Raw genomic sequence first — 25,270 nt, forward strand, 5'->3', positions numbered from 1 at the left:
ATATAAGGAGGCGCGGGGGGCACCGAATGCTCAGTCGCGCCGGGGAGCGCGGAGCGAAAGGAGTAAAAAGGAGGGAGGCAGCGGGGGGGGGGGGGGTGGCCGGCTGTTTTTTCCCCCCCCCGTGGGGGTTTTCCGTGAGGGCCCCTGAGGTGGGGGGGGGGGGGGGGGGTGTGTGTTTTGGTTTTTTTTTTCGTTTGTTTTGTTTTAAGTAGCGAAGGCGGCGTGAGGCCGCGGTTCGACCGGCGCCATGCACGGTGGGCCGCCTTCGGGCGACAGCGCTTGCCCGTTACGCACCATCAAACGAGTCCAGTTCGGCATCCTCAGCCCCGATGAGATGGTACCGGGGGAAGGGAGGGGGGATGGGGGGAAAGGGGAGGAACGGTGGCAGAGGGACGGGAAGGGAAGGGGGGGAACGGGGGGTCGAAGAACGGCAGCGGGGAAATGGCGCCGGGGCACCGAGAGGGGGGGATAGAGAGGCCCCGGGGGCGGGCGGTGTCTGACGGAGTGTAGCGCCCCCCGGAGGTTGGGGGCGGCGCTGTGAGGGAGAGGGAGGAGGGAACGTTGGGGTGTTTTGGGGTGCCGCGGAACGGTCAGGGTGCCTTCGGAGGGGCGTTGAGTTTCCTCGTGTGTTTTGGAGGGGCACTGGGGGCTCTGGAGGGGTTTTGGAATCCCTGAGGGTGCCCCGGAATGGCACTGGGGGCGTCCACTAGGTCTCTGGAGGACTGTTGGGGTTCCTGGGGGTACCCAGGAGGCCTCTGGAGGACAGTGGGGACCCTGGGCATGCCCTGGAGGGGCCTTGGTGTCCCTGGGGATGGTCAGGGTACTTTGAAGGGGAGTTGAGTTTCCTAGGGTGTCTTGGAGGAGTATTGGGGGCTTTAGAGAGCTCTTGGAGTCCCTGAGAGTGCCTTGGAATGGCACTGGCAGTGTCCACGAGGTCTCTGGAGGGTCTCAGGGGCTTCTGGAGAACTGTTGGGGTTTTTGAGGGTACCCGGGAGGCCTCTGGAGGGGCCTTGGTGTCCCTGGGGATGTCTAGGGATGCCCTGGAGGAAAATTGGGGTCCCTGGGCATGCCTGGGGTGCTCTGGAGGGCCCTTGGGGTCCTTGAGGATGCCCAGGAGGAAAACTGGGGTTCCTGGGGTGCCCTGGAGGGGCTTTGGGGTCCCTGGGGATGGTCAGGGTGCCTTTGGAGGGGAGTTGAGTTTCCTAGGGTGTCTTGGAGGGGCATTGGCGGCTTTGGAGGGGTCTTGGAGTCCCTGAGAGTGCCCTGGAAAGGCACTGGCAGTCAGGAGGGACCCAGGGACCACTGCAGGACTGTGGGGGTTCTTGGGGTTACCTGGGAGGCCTCTGGAGGGGCCTTGGTGTCTCTGGGGATGCCCAGGGGTGCCCTGGAGGAACACTGGGATCCTGGGGCTGTCCAGGGAGCTTCTGGAAGAGCATTAAAGTGCATTGGAGGGGTATTGGGATGACCAGGGGTGCCTTGAAAGGGAATTAGGGTCCCTAGGAGTGGCTGAGGGTGTCCTTGAGGGACACTGGGGTCCCTAGGGGTGCCCAGGAGGCCTCTGGAATGGTCCTGGGGGAGCATTGGGGTGCTGAGGGGGCCTCCAGAAGAGCATAGGAGTCACTGGGTGCTCTGCTGGGGCAGTGGGGGCCCATGAAGGGGTGTTGGTACACCCTGGAGATTTGTTGGAGTTTCTGGGGTACCCTGAAGGGGTCTTGGAATCCCTGGAGGTCCCCAGGAGGGCTCTGGAGGGGTGTTGGAGTTTTGAAGGGTGCTAGGATCCCTGAGAGTGTCCAGGGAATCTCTGAAGGGACATGAAGGTGCCATGGGGTCCCCTGAAGGGGTATTGGGGTCCCCTGGAGCCGCCTTGGAGTCCCCAGGGGTGACTGGGGTTGTCAGGGGATCCTTTGGAGGGGGGGGGAGAGTATCGGGGTGCTTGGAAGGTGGGTTGTGGTCACCTCAGGGGGATGATTTGGCATGCCCCCATGTATTTGGAAGTCTTAGGGTGCTGAGGGTGTCCCTTGGGGTGCTTAGGAGACAAATTGGGGGGGCTGGGGGCTCCCCGTGTGCCTCAGTTTCCCCTCACACCCCTTCTCTTCCCCCACCAGAAACGGATGTCGGTGACTGAGGGGGGCATCAAGTACCCCGAAACGACGGAGGGGGGGCGCCCCAAACTCGGGGGGCTCATGGACCCCCGTCAGGGTGTCATTGAGAGGACGGGGCGCTGCCAGACCTGTGCTGGTGAGTGGGGCTCCCCTGCAAAACCTCATGGGGAAACTGGGGTGTGTTCCTGGGGAAGGGGGTGGGATTTGGGGGTGCTTGTGTTTAGAGGAACATTTGGGGAGGCTTCTCAGTGTTATGGGAGGAAAAAGGGGGTGAAACCCTGGAGCACCCCATTCCCCCTCAATTTTCTTAGTCCTGCACAGGAGCACCCCATCTCCATACACGTCCACTCTGGGACGTTTTGGGGGGGGATCCTCCTTTTTTGGGGGAGCCCCATTTTGGGGGGGGATCTTCTGCGTTATATGTTATGGCTGGAAAAGGGAATGATCCCCGACAGTCCCCCACTTTCACTACCTGCCCCAAGTTGCAGGACCGCCTTTCCTCAATTTAGGCCGACTCTGGGACAACTTGCAGGGGTCCTTCTCTTTTGGGGAGGTCTTGTCTTTTCTGGGGGCTCCCTTTTCTTGGGGGGGGCTTCTTTTTTTGGGGATCCCCTTTTTGGGGGTGATCTCCTTTCAGCACCTTATTTCCCCTCACACCCACTCTGGCCTCACCTCAACTCCAACTCCTGACCACACTTCTGGTGGGACCCACTGCCAAAACCCATCTGCTCTCACAAAACCCTGGGGGAGGGTGTCCCCAAATCCCAGGAGCCCCCAAAATAACAGGGTGTCCCTCCGCTCCAGGTAACATGACAGAGTGCCCAGGCCACTTTGGTCACATCGAGCTGGCCAAGCCTGTTTTCCACGTGGGCTTTTTGGGCAAGACCATGAAGATCCTGCGTTGTGTTTGCTTCTTCTGTTCCAAACTGCTGGTGGACTCGGTGAGGCACCCCCCCGCCACCCCCCACAAAAGAAAAACCACTGTGAGGGGGGTCACCGTGGTGCCCCCAAATTGGGGATGGTGGCAGGCTTCATCCCTCACATGCTTGCCCCCCAGAAGAAGCCCTGTGGTGGCACCCTGAAGCTGTGGTGGCATCATCCGTGTCTCATCATGTTGGGTTGTATTTACCAGTTGTGTCTCCCAGTTGGGCACTGGGACCAGTTTGAGGCTTGCTGGAATGGGGGGGGGCCCCAAGAGTAGGTGACAAGGTTGGGGGCACAAACCAAGAGGAGGTGATGGACTTTTGGGGACACCAAGAGAAGGTGATGGACTTGGGGGACACACCAAGAGGAGGTGACAGAGTTGGGGGCACGCAGGGTTGTCATCTGCTGGGTGGTCCCTGGAGATGGTGGGTGACCATGTTGGGATGGCGCCTAGCCCCTTGTGACCCCCAAATTATATGTTTTTTTGAGCAGAACAACCCCAAAATCAAGGATATTTTGGGGAAATCGAAGGGGCAACCCAAGAAGCGGCTGACGCACGTCTACGACCTCTGCAAGGGGAAGAACATCTGCGAGGGGGGCGAGGAGATGGACCACAAATTTGGGGTGGAGCAGCCTGAGGGTGATGAGGACCTCACCAAGGAGAAGGTGGGGACCCCCCTTGCACCCCAAAATCCCCTCTTGGGTTATGAGTACCTCTCTGGGGGCTGGACCCGAATGTCCCCTCAGAGGTGGCTGGGGGGGACACGTTGGGGTGGGATCTGTCCCTGTTAGTGACTTGTGGTCCCCCCAAGTTGGGTTGTGGGGGTGGTGGCACCCTTATGCCCTCCGTTAATGCCTCTGTGTCCCTGTAATGCCCCCATATCCCCTGTTAATACTTGTTAATAAGTTTAGGTCCCCTATTAATGCCCCCATATCCTCGTTAACGCCCCGTTAATGTGCCTGGGTCCCTGTTAATGCCCCAGCAGGGCCATGGGGGGTGCAGGCAGTACCAGCCCCCCATTAATGCTCCTGTGTCCTCATTAACAGCCCCGTTAATGCCACTGGGTCCCTGTTAATGCCCTCAGTAATGCACTCATTTCCCCCCTTAATGCTCCTATTTGCTCATTAACACCCTTGTTAATGCTCCATTTTCCCCCCTTAATGCCTATATCTCCCCGTTAATGCCCTCTGACACCGTTAATGCTTTTATTTTCCTATTACGTTAATGCTTTCATGTCCCCCCTTTATGCCACTATCTACCCAGTAACACTCTTGTTAATACTCCTGTGATCTTGTTAATGCCTCATCTCCCCTGTTAATACTCTTATGTTGCAATTAACAACTTTGTTAATGCTTCCGTGACCCCGTTAATACCCTCATCTCCCCCTTAATGCCTCTGTCTCCCCACTAACACCCTCGTGACTCCGTTAATGCCCCATCTCCCCCCTTAATGCTCCTGTCTCCCTATTACCGCCCTTGTTAATGCCCCTGTGGTGCCCTTAATGGTCAATCTCCCCATCAACATCCATGTTAATGCTTCTGTGAACCTATTAATGCTTCTATTTTTCCATTAATGCCCCCATTAATGCCCCCATCTCCCTCCTTAATGCTCATATCTCCCCATTAAGATCTCTATGACCCCGTTAATGCCTCTATCTCCCCTTTTAATGCTCCTATCTCCCCAGTAATATCCCCATTAATGCCTCTGTGACCCTGTTAATGCCCCCATCTCCCCATTAACCCCCCCATCTGGGGCCACAGAGGGTGTGGGTGGTACCAGCCCTGGGTCCAACTCCTCGTTAATGCCCCTGTTAATGCTCCCATGTCTCCATTAATGCCCCCGTGACCCCATTAATCCCCTGTCTCTCCTGTCCAGGGCCACGGAGGGTGCGGGCGATACCAGCCCCGCATCCGTCGCTCGGGTTTGGAGCTCTATGCCGAGTGGAAGCATGTCAATGAGGATTCGCAGGAAAAGAAGATCCTGCTCAGCCCCGAGCGGGTGCATGAGATCTTCAAGCGCATCTCAGATGAGGAATGTTTCGTTCTGGGCATGGATCCCAAATTTGCTCGCCCCGAGTGGATGGTCTGCACCGTTCTGCCCGTACCCCCCCTCTCCGTGCGCCCTGCTGTTGTCATGCAGGGTTCTGCTCGTAATCAGGTGGGGCCCGGATACTAGGGTCTGCTTTTTGGGTGTTCCTGGGGTGGTATTGAGGTCCCCAGGGAGATACTGGGGTCTCTGGGTTGGGGGGGCTGCCTGTGCCATCCCTCCTACATGATCATACTGGGGTGCACCCAGGGTTCTGCCTGCAACAGAGTGGGGCCTGGATGCTGGGGTCCACTTTTTGGGGGGTCCCAGACACCTTGGGGGGGGGGGTGTCTTGAGGAGAAATGAGGGTCTCTGGAGAAGTTTTGGGGTGACATTTGGGGGTCCCTGAGGCTGCCAGTGAATCCCCCTGCCCCTGTGCACCCCACTGTCATGAATGTCTTGGAGAGGGGTATTGGTGTGTCTGGGGGGTTTTGGGGTCCCTGGGAGGGTTTTTGGGGAGACTCCAGGGACCATGATATGGTTTGAGGGGGTGTCCATGATGTGATTTGGGGTGATCCCTGGACTCGGGGATCCCTGATGGACCTCAGGGGGATCCCCTAGTGCCTTTTGAGGTGTTCTCTGGTGCTTTCTGGGGTATACCCTGTTTTTGGGGTCCCTACTGTATTTTGGGGGTCTCCCTTGCCTTTTGGGGTGTCCCCAGTTGTTGGGGCGTCCCTGATTCAGTTTTGGGGGGTCACCTAGTGCTTTTTGGGGTATCTCTTGGTGTTTCCAGATAATGGACATCCATGCTTCATTTTGGAGCTTCCCTGATGCATTTTGGGGGTGCTGCCTGCACTGCAGGGCTCCCCCTGGCCCCCCGCCATGTTAATTTTTGGGGTTCCCCCCCAGGATGATCTGACCCACAAACTGGCTGACATCGTGAAGATCAACAACCAGCTACGCCGTAACGAGCAGAACGGGGCGGCCGCCCACGTCATTGCCGAGGATGTCAAACTCCTCCAGTTCCACGTGGCCACCATGGTGGACAACGAGCTGCCCGGCCTGCCGCGGGTGAGGCGGGGGAGGATGTGCGGGCAGGGCATAGTGCAGGCAGGAGCAGGGCACGGTGAGAGTGCAGGCAGGGCACGTAGGCAGCACAGGCGGGGGGGCTGTGTGTGCTGGGGGGGCAGGCAGGGTGTGCTGGGAGCAGGGGAAAGGACGGAGTGCAGGCAGAGCGTGGGGGGAGTGTGGGCAGGGTGTGCTGGAAGTACAGGCAGGAGCAAAGCATGCTGGGAGCCCCCTGACCCCCTCCCGGGCTGTGGCAGGAGCTCATGCCCACCTAAATCCCACCACTGTCCCCCCCTCCTCTGGCTGATGCTGAATCTTTGGGGGGTTTTGGGGCGTCAAGCCCCCGCAACCCCCTTTTTTGGTCCCCCAGGCCATGTAGAAGTTGGGGTCCCCCCCCAGGTGTTTGATGCCCCTCTCCTGACCCCCCCTTTGTTTTTATTGCCCTCCCCCAGGCGATGCAGAAGTCGGGGCGTCCCCTGAAGTCCCTGAAGCAGCGGTTGAAGGGGAAGGAGGGTCGGGTGCGGGGGAACCTGATGGGGAAGCGGGTGGATTTTTCTGCCCGCACCGTCATCACCCCCGACCCCAATCTGGCCATCGATCAAGTGGGCGTCCCCCGCTCCATCGCCGCCAACATGACCTTCGCCGAAATCGTCACCCCCTTCAACATCGACAGGTCGGGGGGGACGGGACGGGGCGTGGGGTGTTTTGGAGGGGCATAGGGGGGATGTTAAGGGGGATATATGGGGAGGTAGAGTGGGTGTGGGAAGCATGAAGATGGTATGTGGGAACATTGGGGGGACATTAAATGGCGATGTGGAGAAGTGGAGAGGGTGGGGGGCGTGTTGAGGGGCACATGGGGACATGGAGGAGGAGTGGGGGACTTTGGGGACACATGGAGGAGGAATGGGGGACTTTGGGCATACGGGGACACGTGGGGGGACACAGGGACAAAGACGGGTGTGGGGGACATTGGGGGGATGCAGAGAGGTTGTGGGAGATGTTGGGGGGTACAGGTGCCTGGAGGGAGTACAAGTGGCATTGGTGGGGGGCACATTTTGAGCCCCAAGGAGAGTGTGGGAAGGACATGGGGGGCACCCAACACCCATAGGGAGAGTGTGGGGTGTGGGTTTGGGGACAGTGGGGTGCTCTAGGGTGACATGAACCCCCCCTGAACCCCAAATGCCCCCCGCCCCACTCCAGGCTGCAGGAGCTGGTGCGCCGGGGAAACAGCCAATACCCCGGGGCCAAGTACATCATCCGGGACAACGGGGACCGCATCGACCTGCGCTTCCACCCCAAACCCAGCGACCTCCACCTCCAGATCGGCTACAAGGTGAGCTTCACCCCCAAAATTGGGGGGGGATATCGCCCAAATTGGGAGGGATGCATCCCAAAACTGCTCCTCCAGGGTCTGCATGGCTGGGGTCCCTGAAGAGTGCTGGTGTTTTGGGGCTCAGTCCTTGGTTTTTAGGTCTCTGAGGAGTTGGGGGGGGGGGGTGTCAGTGCCTGATTTTGGGGTTCATGAAGAGTTCTGAGTATTTGGGGGCCAGTTGCTGCTTTTGGGGTTCACAAAAAGCTCTAGATTTTAGGAGTCACTGCCTGGTTTGGGGGTTCAGGAAGAACTAGGGGTGTTTGGGGAATAAAAATGGGGTTTAGGGTTCCTGAAGAGTCCTGGTTTTGGGGTCCGTGAAGAGCTTCAAATATTTGGGAGTCAGTGCTTGATTTGGGGTTCATGAAGAGCTGTGGGTATTTAGGGACAAACAGTGGGTTTTAGGATCCCTGAAGACTTTGGAGTGTCAGTACAGTACCTGCTTTTGGGGTCCCTGAAAAACCCTGACATTTTGGGGGTTCAGCCCTTGGTTTTAGGGTCCTGTTGGGGTTTAACCCCAGCCAGCAGCTAAGCATCGCTCACTCACTTCCCCCCACCCAGTGAGATGGGGGAGGAAATGGAAAAGAAGTAAAAATTGTGGGTTGGGATAAGAATGGTTTAATAGAAAAAAAAATAATAATGATAATGATAACAAATAAAATAGCAATAGTAATAATAAAAAGGTTGGAATATACAAGTGATGCACAATGCAATTGCTCACCACCTACCAATGGGTGCCCCGTTAGTCACTGAGCGGCAGTCCCCCAACCCCCATTCCCCCCAGTTTATATACTGGGCGTGACATCCCATGGTATGGAATACCACTTTGGGTCAGCTGCCCCTGGCTGTGTCCCCTCCCAGCTTCTTGTGCCCCTCCAGCCTGTTCGCTGGCTGGGTATGAGGAGCTGAAAAATCCTTGGCTTTAGACTAAACATTACTTAGCAGCAACTGAAAACATCAGTGATATCAGCATTTTTGTCATACCTAATTCAAAAACATAGCACTGTACCAGCTACTAGGAAGACAATTAACTCTATCCCAGCTGAAACCAGGACAGGTCCCCAAAGGGCTTCAGCTTTTTGGGGTCAGCCCCTTGGGGTTCACAAAGAGCTGTGGGTATTGGGGGACAAAACCTGAGTTTTAGGGTTTGTGGAGATGATGTTTTTTGGGGTGTGCCCTGCTTTTGAGGTCCCTGCCCCAGTCTTGGGGGTGCAGGGCCAGGCCCAGACTGACCCTCGGCTGCATCTGCAGGTAGAGAGACACATGTGTGATGGGGACATCGTCATCTTCAACCGCCAGCCCACCCTACACAAGATGTCCATGATGGGCCACCGTGTCCGCATCCTGCCCTGGTCCACCTTCCGCCTCAATCTCAGGTACCCCCTACACCCCCAAACTGCCCCCGTCACCCCAAACCCGCCCTGCTGCAGACCCTTGGTGTCCCCAAACCTGTGTGGGTGCCCCATAACCCATAACCACTATCCCCACAGCGTCACCACCCCCTACAATGCGGATTTCGATGGGGACGAGATGAACCTCCACCTTCCGCAGTCCCTGGAGACGCGAGCCGAGATCCAGGAGTTGGCCATGGTCCCCCGAATGATCGTCACCCCCCAATCCAACCGTCCTGTCATGGGCATTGTCCAGGACACCCTCACCGCTGTCCGCAAGTTCACTAAGCGTGATGTCTTCCTTGAGCGTGTGAGTTGGGGGGGCTGGCAGGCACAGACCAAGATTTGGGATCTGTATCAGGCTTTTGTGGGGTTTGGGGGGGGTTCTTGGGCTGTAGGAGGGTTTTGGGGTGCTCCTAGGGTGCCTGTCACCCACAAAAGGGGTGTCCCTGGGCTACAGGACCATCCCCAGACTGTAGGGGTGCTGATGGGGTGTCCCTGGGCTTGCAGAGGTGTTTTAGGGGGTGGGAGGATGTTTTTGGGCTGTGACATGGGATTTGGGGTGCTTTTGGGGTGTCCTTGGGCTACAGGAGGGTTTGGGGGAGCTTTTGGAGCATCTTTGGGCTGTGATGGAAGGATTTGGGGTGTCCTTATGGGGTCTCCTTGATCAGCAGGAAGTTTTTTTGGGGTACTTGGGGGCATTTTTGAGTTGCGGTAGGAGGATTTGGGGTATTCCTGGCTTGCAGGAGATCTTGGAGGAGATTTTTGGGGGGTATCTCTGTGCTGTGGCTGTTTTTCGGGTGTTGACGGGGTGTCCCTGACTCGCAGGGGGAGGTGATGAACCTGCTGATGTTCCTCTCGACATGGGACGGGAAGGTGCCCCAACCTGCCATCTTGAAACCCCGTCCCCTCTGGACGGGCAAACAGATCTTCTCCCTCATCATCCCTGGACACATCAACTGCATCCGCACCCACAGCACCCACCCCGATGACGAGGACAGTGGGCCCTACAAGCATATCTCCCCTGGGGACACAAAGGTGGGGGGCTGGGGGATGTCTGGGGGGTCCCTGGGGTGGTTGTAAGGAGTGAAGTGGGTGGGAGAAGAGGGTACGGAGGACTTTATGGGTGGTTGGGTGGCCCCTGGGTGGATGATGGGTCCTCTGAGGTGGCTTGGTGAGACTTGAGGATGATCTGAGGGGGGCTTGGTAAGATGTAAAGGTGGTTTGGGGGGGCTTTGGTGGGACTTGAGGGTGGTCTGAGGGGGCTTGGTGAGACCTTGAAGGTGGCTTGGTGGGATATGAGGGTGCTCTTGGGGGGGCTTGGTGGGACTTGAGGGGGCTTGGGGGTGCTCTGGGGGGGGCTTGGTGGGACTTGGGGGTGCCTAGGAGGGGTCCCACACTGGGGGGAGCCTTGGGCTGGGTGCAGTGGGTATGGAGGACCCTCGGGGTGTCTGGGGACACGCTGGGGCAGTTGATGGGTGCCTTGGGCTAGCTGGAGGACACAAGGGTCCTCAAGGGTGGTTGGGTGAACCATGAGGGGGTGTCTCCAGAGACTGGGGGGGGGGCTGACACCCCTTCTTTGTAGGTGGTCGTGGAGAATGGAGAACTGATCATGGGCATCCTCTGCAAGAAGTCATTGGGCACCTCAGCAGGTTCCTTGGTCCATATTTCCTACCTGGAAATGGGACACGACACTACCCGCCTCTTCTACAGCAATATCCAAACCGTCATCAACAACTGGCTCCTCATTGAGGGTCAGTGTGGACCCAGGAATCTGGGGGGGGTGGGGGTTGTGCATGGACCCCACTTGATGGCACAAAATGGGGCTCTAGACTTCTAGGGACCTTCTCGGACCCCATTTTTGTGGGGCAGAGGGGACCTGGGTGTCCTTGGGGGCTCTTGGACTCCATTCTTCAGGACAACAGGGACCAAGGTGTCTTGGGGGGGCCCTTGGACCCCCTCTTTTGGGGACAGCAGGGATGCAGGTGTACTGGGGGGGGTCTTGGACCACCTTTTTTGGCACTATGAGGACCTTGTTGTCCGTGGGGGGCCTTTGGACTCCCTTTTCTGATATATGGACCCAGGTATCTCCCCTGGGGTCAGGAGAATATTGCAGAGGGTTGTTTTTGGGGTGAGGGGCACCCTGCGTGGAAGAACAGGATATAGAGTGGGGAACACCGACCTGACCCCCCCCCCCCCCCCCGTTTCCCACTTCCAGGCCACACGATCGGCATTGGGGACTCCATCGCTGACGCAAAGACCTACCAGGACATCCAGAACACCATCAAGAAAGCCAAGCAGGATGTCATAGAGGTGGGTTGTGGGTTTTGGGGGGTTCCCTGGGGTTTTGGGGGGGCCTGAATAATGTTGTGGGATCTGGTTGGAATTTGGGGTTTCTTTGGTGGGGGGCTGTGGGATCTGGGGGCTGACAGGGTGAATTTGGGGTGCTTCTTGGGGTCTCCCTTGGTGATGACAGTGAGTCCCAGCAAGTTGGGGGGTGCTTCCCAAGGTTTTGGGCCCCCTTGTGTTTCTACAGGGATTTGGGGTGCCTCAGTGATGCTGTGGGATCGAGGGAGCATGATATAAGATTCTCCCTAGGTTTTTGGAGCATCCTCAACCATCCTGGGACATTTTGGGGTGCTCCCTGCAGTTTTAGAGCACACCCAGTGATATTGGGAACACTTTAGGGTACTCTCTGGTGTTTTGGAGCATCCCTGGTTCTCTCCTATGATATTTTGGGGTGCTCCCTGGGGTTTTGGGTCATCACCAGAGATCCTGGGACATCTTGGGGTGTTCTCTTGGGTTTTGGAGCATCCACAGTTTCTTCAAGAGATTTTGGGGTGCACTCGGGGGTTTTGGAGTGTCCCCAGTTTCCCTAGGACATTTTGGGGTGCTCTTTGGTGCTTTGGAGCATCCCCAACAATGCCAGGAGGGTTTTGGGGTACTCCCTACCCATTTAGCACACCCCAGTCCCCCTAGGACACTTTGGGACCCTCCACAGGTGGTTTTCATCACTTCTAGCCCCCCTTGAGACATCCTGGGGTGTTCTCAGGGTTTTGGGGTGCCCCAGTGACACTCTGGTGGGGTGGCAGGTCATTGAGAAGGCCCACAACAACGAGCTGGAGCCCACCCCAGGCAACACGCTGCGGCAGACCTTTGAGAACCAGGTGAACCGCATCCTCAACGATGCCCGTGACAAGACTGGTTCCTCTGCCCAGAAGTCCCTCTCTGAGTACAACAACTTCAAGTCCATGGTGGTGTCAGGCGCCAAAGGCTCCAAGATCAACATCTCCCAGGTATTGGGGGACCCTATGAGGTCTTGGGGGGGGCCCTGTGAGCTCCAAGGGGTGCCAGGAAGAGCTCTGTGGGGTTTGGGAGGGTTCCTGTTGGGTTTTGTAGACCTCTGTGGGGCCCTCTTGAGGGTTTGTGGTGGTGGTGGGCACCTTGAGCTCCAAAAAGAACATCTGCCATGTATTTGGGGGCTCTATGGGGTCTTGGAGGGCTGCCAGAAGGATCTCTTTGGGGTTTGGGAGGGTCCCTGTGGGGTTTAGTGGACCTCCTCAGGGTCCTCCTGGGGGGTCTGTGGTGGTGGTGGGCACCAAGAGCTCCAAGATTAACATCTTCTGGGTATTTGGGGGCTCTGAGGGGTCTTGGGGAGCCCCTATGGAGCTTGGAGGGTGCCAGGAGGGTCTGTGTGGGGTTTAGGGGATCTCTGTGGGGTCCTCACAGGGGTCCATGGGTGCCAAGGGTTCCAAGCTAAACATCTCCCAGGTACATTAGGGATCCCTACAGGCCCTTGGGATCTACAGGCCCTCCAGGGATCTAGGATTCTTATGGGGTCTGGTGGGACCACGGTTGATCACTGTTGGGGTCTGGAGGGTCCCTGTGGGATCTGGGGGTCCCCTGTGGGTCCTCATGGTGGTCCATGGTAGTGTTGGTCTTCAGGATGAACGCCTCCCAGCTACATTTTGGATCCCTACAGCCCTTGAGGCATTCCCTATGGGGATCAGGGATTCCTATGGAGTCTGGGGGGACCAAGTTGACCACTCCGGGGTCTTGAGGGGTTTCGGGAGACCCTGCAAGTCAACATGGTGGTCCATGGTGATGTTGGCCTCCAAGATGAACGTCTCCCAGCTATGTTGGGAATCCCTGCAAGCCTATGGGACGTTCCCTGCAGGGATCAAGGATTCCTATGGGGTCTGGGTAGACCAAGTTGATTACTGTGGGGTCTTGAGGGGTCCCTGTGAGATCCATGGGGACCCTATGGATCATCATGGTGATGTTGGTCACCATGGTGAACATCTTCCAGGTACACTGGGATCCCTACAGGCCCTTGGGCTGTTCACTGTGGGCATCCGGGATGCTTAGGGAGAATGGTGGTCGTCCCCATGGATCATCATGGTGGTCGTCCCCATGGATCATCATGGTGGTCGTCCCCATGGATCATCATGGTGGTCCATGGTGAGGTTAGCCTCCAAGATGAACATCACCGATGTACCTTGGGGATACCTACAGGCCCTTGGGATGTTCCCTATGGGTTTTGGTGGTCTTTCTGAGGTCTGGGGGTGCCCCTGCTGTACCCCTACGGCCTCCAACTACAATGTCCCCCCCCAACTGCCCCCCCCCGGCAGGTGATCGCAGTGGTGGGGCAGCAGAACGTGGAGGGTAAGCGGATCCCCTTCGGCTTCAAGCACCGCACGCTGCCCCACTTCATCAAGGATGATTACGGCCCTGAGAGCCGGGGCTTTGTGGAGAACTCCTACCTGGCTGGCCTCACCCCCACCGAGTTCTTCTTCCACGCCATGGGTGGCCGTGAGGGTCTCATCGACACTGCTGTCAAGACGGCTGAGACCGGTCAGCCCCCTGCCCCACACAATCCCACCCCCAGGCTGCCCTGTCTTTTCCATGTACCCCCATTGTGGTGAACCCATCTTCATGGGGGCCACCAAGTGCCGCAGGGACTCGTAGTGTCCTCCCCGAGTGCTGCAAACCCTCCCTGGAGCTCCCCATGTGTGCCCCTACCTTGTCATGGGGGTCCCTTGTGACCCTCAGACCCCAAACCCTTCCCTGATGCCTCCTGGGGTCCCCCAAAGTTCTTCAGGACCACCAACCCTTCCCCAGAGCCCTTGGGACCCCTTCTGTGCTCCCCAGATGCCTATCAGAGACTCTCAGACCTTCCTCAGGGATCACTGTGCCCCCACCTTTCCTCTCTGGAGGCTCCAGGGACCCCCAACCCCTCCCCAGATGCTCCCAAAGTTCTCCAGGACCCCCAAGCCCTCACCATAGCCCCCTGTGGTCATATCTGTGTCCCCAAGGGATTCTGGTGTCCGCATCTTTCTTCCTTGGAGCCACCTGTGGGGTCCCAGATGACCCTGAAGCCCTCCAGGACCCCCCAAATGCTCACCACCAGTCCCCTGTGGCCCCATCTATAGCCCCCAGGGCCTCTCTGACTTTCTCTGATGGTCCCTGTGTCCCCACCTTTCCTCCCCAGGGACCCCTAAGCCCTCTTCAGATGCCCCCAAAGTTCTCCAGGATCCCCAGATCCCCCTGTGTCCCCTCCTTTCCTCTCTGGAGCCACTTGGGGCCCCCTAAACCCTCCCCAGATGCTTCCTGGGGTCTCCTGAAGCCCTCCAGGACCTCCAACCCCTCCCCAGATCCCCCTGTGGCCCCATCTATGCCCCCCAGGGACTCTCAGCCTTACCCCAGGGATCCTTGTGCCCCCACCTTTCCTCTCTGGAGCTCCCCAGGGACCCCCATACCCTCTTCAGATGCCTCCTAGGGACCTCCCAGAGTCCTCCAGGACACCCAGTTCCCCCACCCGGGGTGACAACGTGTGTCCCCCTGTCCCTCTCGTAGGGTACATCCAGCGGCGGCTGATCAAGTCGATGGAGTCGGTGATGGTGAAGTATGACGCGACGGTCCGTAACTCCATCAACCAGGTGGTGCAGCTGCGCTATGGGGAGGACGGGCTGGCGGGCGAGAGCGTCGAGTTCCAGAACCTGGCCACCCTCAAGCCCTCCAACAAGGCTTTCGAGAAGAAGTGAGGGGCCACCTGCCTGTGGCGGGATACTTTTTTTTTTTTTTTTTTTTTTGAGTGGGGGGAATGTCCCAGAGCGGGTTGCAGTCCTGGAGGAGGAGCCAGCAGCTTGCTGCTCTAGAGCTGAGCCCATCTTGGAGGGTGCCTGAGCTGTTCCTTCCAAGAGCTGGACCCCTTTTGAAGTCCCCAGGCTGCTTCTCCCTGGAGCTGGACCTACACTGATGTCCCCAGACTGCTTCTCTCCAAACTGGGGCTTATTTTGGAGTCTCCAAGCTGTTCCTCCCCAAACTGGGGCCTGTGTTTGTGTCCCTAAGCTGCTTCTCCCCAGGGTGGGCTTTGTTTTTATGTCCCCAAGCTGCTCCTCCCCAGAGCAGAGCACATCCTGGGGTCCCCAAGCTACTCCCTCCCAAAGCTGGACCCATTTTCATGTCCCCGGGGTGCTCCTCCCCAAATTTGGCACATTTTGGGGTCTCCCAAGCTGTTCCTTTGGAAAATGGGGACGATGTTGGTGTCCCTAAGCTGCTGCCCAGAGGTGGGAGCATATTAATGTCCCCAAGATGATTCTCCCCAGGTTAGAGGCCATTTCAATGTCCCCAAGCTGCTCTTCCCCAAAGTTGGGGACCATGTTTGTGTCACCAAGCTGTTCCTCCACAAGTTGGAGCCCATGTTGGTGTCTCCAATCTGCTCCTTCCAAAGTTGGAGCACATTTTGGAGTCCCCAGGCTGCTTCTACACAGAGCTGGACCCATGTTGGTGTCCCCAAGCTGCTCCTCACCAAATCTGGACCCATGTTGGTGTCCCCAAGCTGCTCCTCTGTAGAGCTGGGTGGATTCTGACATCCCCAACCTGCTCCTCACCAAAGCTGCACTCATATTGGTGTCCCCAAGCTGCTGCTTCCCAATGTGCGTCATGTTTTGGTGATGTCAAACTGCTCCTCACCAAGGTGGACCCATGCTCATGTCCCCAGCCTGCTCCTCCCCGCACAAGCGTCTTCTCCACATCCAACCCCCTCGCGCCGGCGTCCCCTCATCCCTGGTGTCCCTGTCCCCCCCCCATCATCTACTGTGTGTGTCCCCACCCCAGGTTCAAGTTTGATTACACCAACGAGCGGGCGCTGCGGCGGACGCTGCAGGAGGAGCTGGTCAAGGACATCCTCTCCAACGCCCACATCCAGAACGAGCTCGAGCGGGAGTTCGAGAAGATGCGGGAGGACCGTGAGGTCTTGCGGGTCATCTTCCCCACTGGTGACAGCAAGGTGAACCCCCTGGGGGGCACCCCCAAACCCACCAAGAGCACCCATACCCTGATCCGGCACCTTGGGGGGGCTCTGAACCCCCATGGGGACGTCCCTGGTGGTGCCACCACCCCTTCTCGGGGATGCTGGGTGTGCAACCAGTCATCACCCCTGGTTTGGGGTGTTGTCCCCACTCTGGTCCCCCTTTTTGTGATGTAGTAGGAAGCAGTGAACCCCCCTTTCTTTGCGAGTGCCCTTTTTGGGATGCTGCCCCCCTTTCTGGCCCCCTTTTTGGGGTGTAGCAAGAAGCTGTGGATCGTCTTTTCTTTACAGCTCCCCATTTTAGGGTGCTGACTCCCATTTTTGAGGTGTAGTAGGAAGCCCTGAATAGCCCTTGTCTTGTAGGTGCCCTTTTAGGGGTGCTGCCCCTGCTTCTGGGCCTCCCCTTTTTAGGGTTTTGGCACTCTCCGTGGCCCAAATTTGGGTAAACACCCAACATACCCATTTTTTGAGCGTGTTCACCCACCACAGCCCCGATTTTGGGGTGCTGACCCCCTGTTTCTCCCCACCCACCCACCCAGGTTGTGCTCCCCTGTAACCTGCTGCGGATGATCTGGAACGCCCAAAAAATTTTCCACATCAACTCGCGCCTCCCCTCTGACCTGCACCCTGTCAAGGTGGTGGAGGGTAAGTTGGGGGGGGGCCAAATTGAGCAAGATCCAGAGCCCAGAAGGATGTGTTGGGGGTGCTGGTGGGAGCCCCAGTATCACCAGGAGAGTGTCAGAGGATCTGGGGACCCCTGTGACACCTTTGAAAAGGTGTTGGGGGACTTGAGGACCCTAATGACCCCCAAGAAGGTGCTGGGGGACTTCAAGGACCCCAGCGATGCCCAGGAAGATGCTGGGGGGCTTAAAGAACCCCCAGGAAAGTGCTGGGGGACTTGGAGGACTCCGATGTCCTCCAGGAAGGTGTTGTGGGACTTGATGTGCCCCTGGAATGTGTTGGGGGACCATGCAGGACTTCCAGGAAGGTTCTGGGGGGAATTGAGAACCCCCATGAAAATGCTGTGGGGCTTGGGGTCCCCCATGAACCTTCTGCCCCCCTCGCAGTCCCCCCTTAACCTCCTCATTTTTATCAGGGGTGAAGGAGCTGAGCCGTAAGCTGGTGATCGTGAATGGGGACGACCCCCTGAGCCGGCAGGCGCAGGAAAATGCCACACTGCTCTTCAACATCCACCTCCGCTCCACCCTCTGCAGCCGCCGCATGGTGGAAGAGTTCCGGCTCAGTGGGGAGGCCTTCGACTGGCTGCTGGGGGAGATCGAGTCCAAGTTCAACCAGGCGATCGTGAGTGGGGCCAGGGGCAGAGCCAGGGCTCTGGGGGTGAAATTGAGGAGGTTTAGGGAGGAGGTCTCATGGTTTGGGGTCAGATCTAGGGGTTTAGGGAGCAGATCTGGAGCTTTAGGGTCAGCTTTGGGGGTTTTGGAGTGCTCTGGAGGTCAGATCAGGGGGTTTAGGGGGCAGATCTGAGGGATCCTGGGGTGCCTTTGACTGACTGCTGGGGGAGATTGAGTCCAAGTTCAATCAGGCCATTGGGGGGGGGGGGGCAAATTTAGGGGTCTGGGGGTAGGTCCAGGCATTTTGGGGGACATCTCAGGGTTTTAGGGGGCAGATATGGGGGCTTGGGGGCAGATATGGGGCAATTTTCAGTCTAGATGCCCTATCTAGGAGGGGTTTTGGTCCAGACCTGGGATGGTTTTGGGGCCCCCTGAGACCCCATGTCCCCCCAGGGAGATGGTGGGGTCAGATCAGGGGTTTAGGACCAGTTTTGGGAAATTCTTTGGTCCAGATCTGGGGCAATGTTGAGTCCAGATCTGGGACATTTTTGGAGCCACATCTAAGAGAGCTTTGGATCCAGCTTTGGGACATTTTTCAGGCCCCCCTGACACCCCTTTTCCCCCTCTCAGGCCCACCCTGGGGAGATGGTGGGGGCACTGGCAGCCCAGTCACTGGGAGAGCCAGCCACCCAGATGACCCTCAACACCTTCCACTATGCTGGCGTCTCGGCCAAGAACGTCACCCTGGGTGTCCCCCGCTTGAAGGAGCTCATCAACATCTCCAAGAAGCCCAAGACACCCTCACTCACCGTCTTCCTGCTGGGCCAGAGTGCCCGCGATGCCGAGAGGGCCAAGGTTGGGACACTGTAGGGATGGGGGACACCGTGGGGACCGGGGACGTCATGGATGGTGGGAGCAGCAGGAACCTGGGTCCTGTGGTTCCCTTGTCCTGCATTGGGTGGAGGTCCTGTCCTGCGGTGGCCCCGTGGTGGCCCCACAGCCCCAATGTGTCCACACAGCCCTGGGGTGGTCCCATGGCTTCATGGCTTTGTGTCCCCTCTATGTCCCCATGGCTTCATCTCACCACTCTGTCCCTCCGCAGTGCTGTGGTGGCCCCATGACTTCATGATCTCATGGCCCTGTGGTGGTCCCCATACCATCGCCCACAACCCCATGTCCTCCAAGTCATCTCCATGTTCTCCATCCCTGGATCCCCATGTCATCTCCCACATCCCTGTTCTCCATGCCATCGCTATGTTCTCCATCCCTGAGTCTGTATGTCATCTCCCACATCCTCCACACGGTCCCCATGTTCTCCATCCCCACATCCTCCATTCCTGGATCCCCATGCTATCTCCCATATCCCTATGCTGTCCCTGCATTGACACCGTGTCACCCGCCCCCAGGACATCCTGTGCCGCCTGGAGCACACCACACTGCGGAAGGTGACGGCCAACACCGCCATCTACTACGACCCCAACCCTCAGGGCACGGTGGTGGCTGAGGACCAGGAGTGGGTCAACGTCTACTACGAGATGCCCGACTTTGACGTCAGCCGCATCTCACCCTGGCTGCTCCGCATCGAGCTCGACCGCAAGCACATGACTGACCGCAAGCTTACCATGGAGCAAATCGCCGAGAAGATCAATGCTGGTGGGTCCAGGGGGCACGCTGGGTGGGTCTTTGGGGGGTCCTGGGTGAGCATGGAGGGCATCTGGGGGACCTTTTGGGGGACCTGAGTGAACATGGAGGGTCTTTGGGGGGTCCAGGGTGATCCTTGAGGGCATCTGGGGAGCTTTTGGGGGGTCCTTGGTGAGCATGGAGGGCACTAAGGAAGACTTGGGGATCCTGGATAACCCAGCACGCTCCATGCTGACCTTCAGGGGATCCTGGGTGAGTATGAGGGCCTTTGGGGTCTCCTGGGGAGCTTTGGGGGGTCCAGGGTGAGCATGGAGGGCCTTTGGGTGGCTGGCAGGGTGGGGAGGTGACCAGGGTGCCACCCCTGTATTCCATGTCCCACCCCAGGCTTTGGGGATGACCTCAACTGCATCTTCAACGATGACAATGCGGAGAAGCTGGTGCTGCGGATCCGCATCATGAACAGTGATGAGAACAAGATGCAGGAGGTGGGACGGGGACGGTGGCACCCATGGGTGGTGGTGGGGACATGACCCGGGCTGGGTGTCACCCCCCTGTTCCTCTCGGTGTCTCCAGGAGGAGGAGGTGGTGGACAAAATGGATGACGACGTCTTCTTGCGGTGTATTGAGTCCAACATGCTGACGGACATGACGCTCCAGGGCATTGAGCAGATCAGCAAGGTGGGGGGACGGGGGCACCCGTGGGTGCTCATGGGGGTGCCAGGGTTCCTGGTGGATCCTGGAAATTCTCCATGGTGACCTTTAGGAGGTCCGGGATACCCATGCTGATACTCGTGGACATGTGTGAGGGTGTCTCGGTGCCTAGAGTGTCCTTACAGGTGCTCAGGGTGTCCCTCCCAGGCAGCTGGGTAGTACCCATGGGAGCTTATGTGGGCGCCCGGGTTCCTGGTGGATCCTGAGAAGCACATGGCATTCTTCATGTGCGTGTTAAGAGGCCCAGGATGCCCATGGTGATACTTGTAGATGCTTCTGTAGGTCCATGGCTGCCTGGGCCATCCCCCCAGCCACCCAAGGAGCACCCATGGGTGCCGCTAACCCACTCTTCCCTTCCCCCCAGGTGTACATGCACCTACCACAGACGGACAACAAAAAGAAGATCATCATCACAGAGGACGGAGAGTTCAAGGCTCTTCAGGAGTGGATCCTGGAGACCGACGGCGTCAGCCTTATGCGGGTGCTGAGCGAGAAGGACGTTGACCCCGTCCGCACCACCTCCAATGACATCGTCGAGATCTTCACCGTGAGTTGGGTTGGGTGCCCAGACCCTTGGGTCCGTGGGTGGTGGGGTTCCAAGATGGTGTCTCCAGGATTTCTGGGTTCCCAAGGTAGTGGGATTCCTGGACACGTGGGTCCCTGGATGGTGGGGTTCCCAGATGCCTGGGTCCTAGGGTGCCCTGGGTTCCTGGGGTGGTGGGATTTGATGGACATCTGGGTCCCCAAGGTTCCCAGACACCGGAGTGGTGGGGTGCCTGGACACCTGGGTCTTTGGGTGGTGGGCTTCCCAGATGGCCTGGGTCCTGGGTTGCCCGGACACCTCGGTCTCCAACAGACATCATCATCCGCCTGTCCCACAGGTGCTGGGGATCGAGGCGGTGCGGAAGGCGCTGGAGCGGGAGCTCTACCACGTCATCTCCTTTGACGGTTCCTACGTCAACTACCGTCACCTGGCCCTGCTCTGTGACACCATGACCTCCCGTGGGCACCTGATGGCCATCACCCGTCACGGCGTCAACCGCCAGGACACCGGGCCCCTCATGAAGTGCTCCTTTGAGGAGACGGTGGGTGGACAAGGGGGACTTTGGGGGGGGGCTGGAAGAGTGGGTTGAGGGGCCATTAGAAGGGCTTGGAGGGGCTGGAAGTGGGGCTGGGAGAGGGGTTTGAGGGTGTTGGAAGGGTTTGCGGGGGCTGGGAGGGAGGTTTTGGGGGTAGTTGGGGTGCTGGGAGGGGGATTTGGGAGTTCTGGAGAGTTTGGGGGGCTGGAAATGGGGGTTTAGGGGGGTGTTGGAGGGCTTTGGGGAGCTGGAAATGGGGCTGGGAGGGGGATTTTGGGGTGTTGGGGTTTGAGGGACTGGGAATGAGTTCTGGGGGGTGTTGGAGGGGTTTTGGGGTATTGGGCCGAAAATGGGGTTTGGGGAGCTGGGATGAGGGGTTTAGGGGGTGTCGGAGGGGTTTGCGGGATGGAAGTGGGGTTTTGGAGGGTCTTGGAGGAGTTTTGGGGTATTGAAGGGGTTTGATGGGGGGCTGGAAGTTGGGCTTTGGGGTAACAGGAAGAAGTTTTGGAGGTTCTACCCCTCAACCTGAATTTGGGGGTGTGTTCCCCACTCCGTCACGCAGGTGGATGTTCTGATGGAGGCAGCGGCTCACGGGGAGAGCGACCCCATGAAGGGGGTGTCGGAGAACATCATGTTGGGTCAACTGGCGCCCGCCGGCACCGGCTGCTTCGATCTCCTCCTCGACGCTGAGAAATGCAAACACGGAATGGAGATCCCCAGCGCCCTCCCGGGGCTGGGCGTCGGGGGGCGTAAGTCCTGGGTCCCCCACCATGGCGGGAGGAGATGGGGTGGGGGGTACCGGGGTCTCTCGAGGACCCGGACACCTGCGTCCCATGAGGGACGAGGGGGACACACCGCAAAGGTGGTGGCATGAGGACATCATGGGGCTCATGGCCACCACTCAGCCCTGGACGCTTGGGTGTCCCCCCCAGACACATCGGTCCCCCCTAACGTGCCCCCCTCCTCTCTCCACAGCCACAGGGATGTTCTTCGGGTCGGCCCCCAGCCCCATGGGCGGGATGTCCCCTGCCATGACACCGTGGAACCAGGGTGCCACCCCCGCCTACGGGGCCTGGTCTCCCAGCGTAGGTGAGTGGGGCGGGGGGGGCGGTGCTGGGACAAACTGGGGGGCCAGATTGGAGTGGCTTGGGGGTGTTTTGGGGGGCTGTGGGGGTGGGTTAGAGGAGTTGGGGGAGTTCTGGGGTACAATGGGGGTCGATGGGATGGCTGGGGGTGGGATTGGGGTGGCATCGGGCAGACTGGGGGGGTTATTGGGGTAGACTGGGGGGCTGTTGGGGGGGCTGGGGTGTTTTGGGGGACTCTGAGATGGGTTAGAGAGTTTGGGGGGGTCGTTGAGAGGGACTGAGGTGGACTGGGAGAGTGCTGGGGGGGGCTTTGGGACAGAATAGGGTCCCTGGGGTAGACTGGAGGAAAAACTGGTGGTCCCTGGGGCAGTTTGGGATCAGATTTGGGGTCCTAGGGGCAGTTTTGGGGTCCCAGGAGCAGGTGGGGGGGGCAGACTGGGGGGTACCTGAGGTGGATTTGGGATCCTGGAGGCAAATGGAAGGGGGGGGGGTCCTTGTGGTAGATTTGGGGTCTCTAGGGCAGTTTTGGGGGTCCTGACCCCCCATTTTTGACACACCACCCCTTCCCCCAGGTAGCGGCATGACCCCGGGGGGTGCCGGCTTCTCCCCCAGCGCCGCCTCCGATGCCAGCGGCTTCAGCCCTGGCTACTCCCCGGCATGGTCGCCCACCCCCGGCTCCCCCGGCTCCCCGGGGCCCTCCAGCCCCTACATCCCCTCCCCAGGTGAGTACAACACCCCAAAACATGTCCCCAAAACACCCTACAACACTCTACAGGACCCCCACAACACCCCTATAATGACCTGCAACCCCCCCACAATGCCCCAACGACACACTACAACACCCTGACACCCCAACACCCCCACAACACCCTACAATGCCCTACAAGACTCCCCACAACACCACCCCAAAATGCCCTACAATGCTGTACCAGACCCCACAACACCCCTACAATGCCCCCACAACTCCTCCACAACACCCCAACAACACAATACCCCATGCCATGCCCTATAACACCCCCCAACTCCACAACACCCTACAGTGCTCTTCAATCCCCTCTCAACACCCCAACGCCCCAACAACATGCTGCAACATCCCCACGCCACCAGCACCACATGCCCCCAACACCCGCCAGTCCCCTACAAAACCCAACACCACCTGACAACAGCCACACAACCCACCCCACAACACCCCAGCGCCCCCAAAACACTCCCCCAACACCCTACAATGCCCCACAAGATACTACAACCCTGGACAACACCCTAATGCCCCCCAAAGACCCCCACAACACTCCCAACAACCTACAATGCCTGCACAGAACCCCACAACACCCTGTATAACACCCCCAGTGCTTCCAACACCCCCCACAACACCCCAAATACCCTACAACAACCCCCACAACACACAACAGCCTACAGTGCCACACAATACCCCTACAACACCCCACAACACCTGTCTGTGGGGCCTCCCGTCACACCGCTATGTCCTCTCTGCAGGTGGCGCCATGTCACCCAGCTACAGCCCGACATCACCTGCCTACGAGCCGCGCTCACCTGGGGGCTACACCCCACAGAGCCCCAGTTACAGCCCGACGTCACCCAGCTACAGCCCAACATCGCCCAGCTACAGCCCAACATCGCCCAACTACAGCCCGACATCACCCAGCTACAGCCCAACGTCCCCCAGCTACAGCCCGACCTCCCCCAGCTACAGTCCGACCTCCCCCAGTTACAGCCCAACATCACCCAGTTACAGCCCGACTTCCCCCAGTTACAGTCCGACCTCTCCCAGTTACAGCCCGACATCACCCAGTTACAGCCCCACCTCGCCCAGTTACAGCCCGACGTCACCCAGTTACAGCCCCACCTCGCCCAGTTACAGCCCGACATCTCCGAGTTACAGCCCGACTTCCCCCAGCTACAGCCCAACCTCTCCCAGTTACAGCCCTACTTCTCCCAGTTACAGCCCCACCAGCCCCAACTACAGCCCCACCAGCCCCAACTATACCCCAACTTCTCCCAGTTACAGCCCCACTTCTCCCAGTTACAGCCCCACCAGCCCCAACTACACCCCGACCTCCCCCAACTACAGCCCCACCTCCCCCAGTTACAGCCCTACCTCCCCCAGTTACAGCCCCACCTCTCCCAGTTACTCGCCCTCCAGCCCCCGCTACACCCCGCAGTCGCCCACCTACACCCCCAGCAGCCCCAGTTACAGCCCCAGCAGCCCCAGCTACAGCCCCACCTCCCCCAAGTACACCCCGACCAGCCCCAGCTACAGCCCCAGCTCCCCCGAGTACACCCCCACCAGCCCCAAGTACAGCCCCACCTCCCCCAAGTACAGCCCCACCAGCCCCAAATACAGCCCCACATCTCCCACCTACAGCCCCACCACCCCCAAGTACAGCCCCACCTCCCCCACCTACAGCCCCACCTCTCCCGTCTACACCCCCACCAGCCCCAAATACAGCCCCACCTCCCCGACTTACAGCCCCACCAGCCCCAAGTACAGCCCCACGTCACCCACCTACAGCCCCACCAGCCCCAAGGGATCCACCTACAGCCCCACATCGCCCGGCTACAGCCCCACGTCACCCACCTACAGCCTCACCAGCCCGGCCATCAGCCCCGACGACAGCGACGAGGACAACTGAGCCGGGCAGAGGGACCCCCAAACACCCCCACAGGCTGTGGGGGTGACCCCCAAATTAGGTGTTTTCCCCCCCTCACATTGGGGGGCGGCTGACCCCCAAGTTGGGGAGTGAGCCCCAAAGTTGGGGGGTGACAGCTAAGTTTCGGGGGTGACCCCTAAGTTGGGGTTGACAAATTGGGGTATTGGCCACAAGTTGGGGGGGTGACTCCTAAGTCGGGGGTTAACTGAAGCTGGGGGTGACCCTCAAGTTAGGGGGTGACCCCTAAGTTGGAGGGCGACCCTTAAGTTGTGGGGGGGTGATCTCTAAATTTGGGGGCTGACCCCCAAATTGGGGGACTGACCCTTAGGCTTGGGGGTAACCCCTAAGTTGGGGTTGACCCCCAAGTTGGGGGGGGGTGGGTGGGAATCTCTAATTTGGAGGTGACCCCTTAAATTGGGGGGTGACCCCCAAGTTGGGGTGGGGAGGGGCAGGCAGGGGAGGACTTCCCCCTGTTTTGGGGTGTTGGGGACGTGTCACCCGCACTGAGGGTGACGGTGGCTCTTGGTAAGGTGTAATTTATGGGTGTTGTTAGTTAATGAGGATGGGGGGACACACACACAAGGGGGGGTAAACTTGGGGG

At 58.9% G+C, this 25,270-nt stretch overlaps 1 protein-coding gene across 1 annotated transcript; it reads left to right on the forward strand.

Moving 5' to 3' along the window:
* The first annotated feature begins 53 nt into the window (after positions 1-53).
* POLR2A (RNA polymerase II subunit A) lies at positions 54-25,257 on the forward strand. The gene is made up of 29 exons (XM_049792623.1): positions 54-337; positions 2,106-2,238; positions 2,907-3,043; positions 3,519-3,692; positions 4,903-5,184; positions 5,962-6,123; positions 6,573-6,793; positions 7,321-7,453; positions 8,741-8,865; positions 8,980-9,190; positions 9,709-9,918; positions 10,466-10,634; positions 11,099-11,193; positions 11,973-12,176; positions 13,512-13,734; positions 14,737-14,920; positions 16,000-16,171; positions 16,732-16,837; positions 17,289-17,494; positions 18,115-18,339; positions 18,891-19,137; positions 19,510-19,610; positions 19,699-19,803; positions 20,201-20,383; positions 20,718-20,921; positions 21,478-21,664; positions 21,891-22,004; positions 22,573-22,722; positions 23,495-25,257. Exons 1-29 carry the CDS (start codon positions 248-250, stop codon positions 24,649-24,651), a joined length of 5,910 nt encoding a protein of 1,969 aa, XP_049648580.1. The 5' UTR covers positions 54-247; the 3' UTR covers positions 24,652-25,257.
* Positions 25,258-25,270: the final 13 nt, after the last annotated feature.

This window comes from Accipiter gentilis, chromosome 35 (assembly GCF_929443795.1).
Source record: "Accipiter gentilis chromosome 35, bAccGen1.1, whole genome shotgun sequence".
Lineage (NCBI taxonomy): Eukaryota > Metazoa > Chordata > Aves > Accipitriformes > Accipitridae > Astur > Astur gentilis.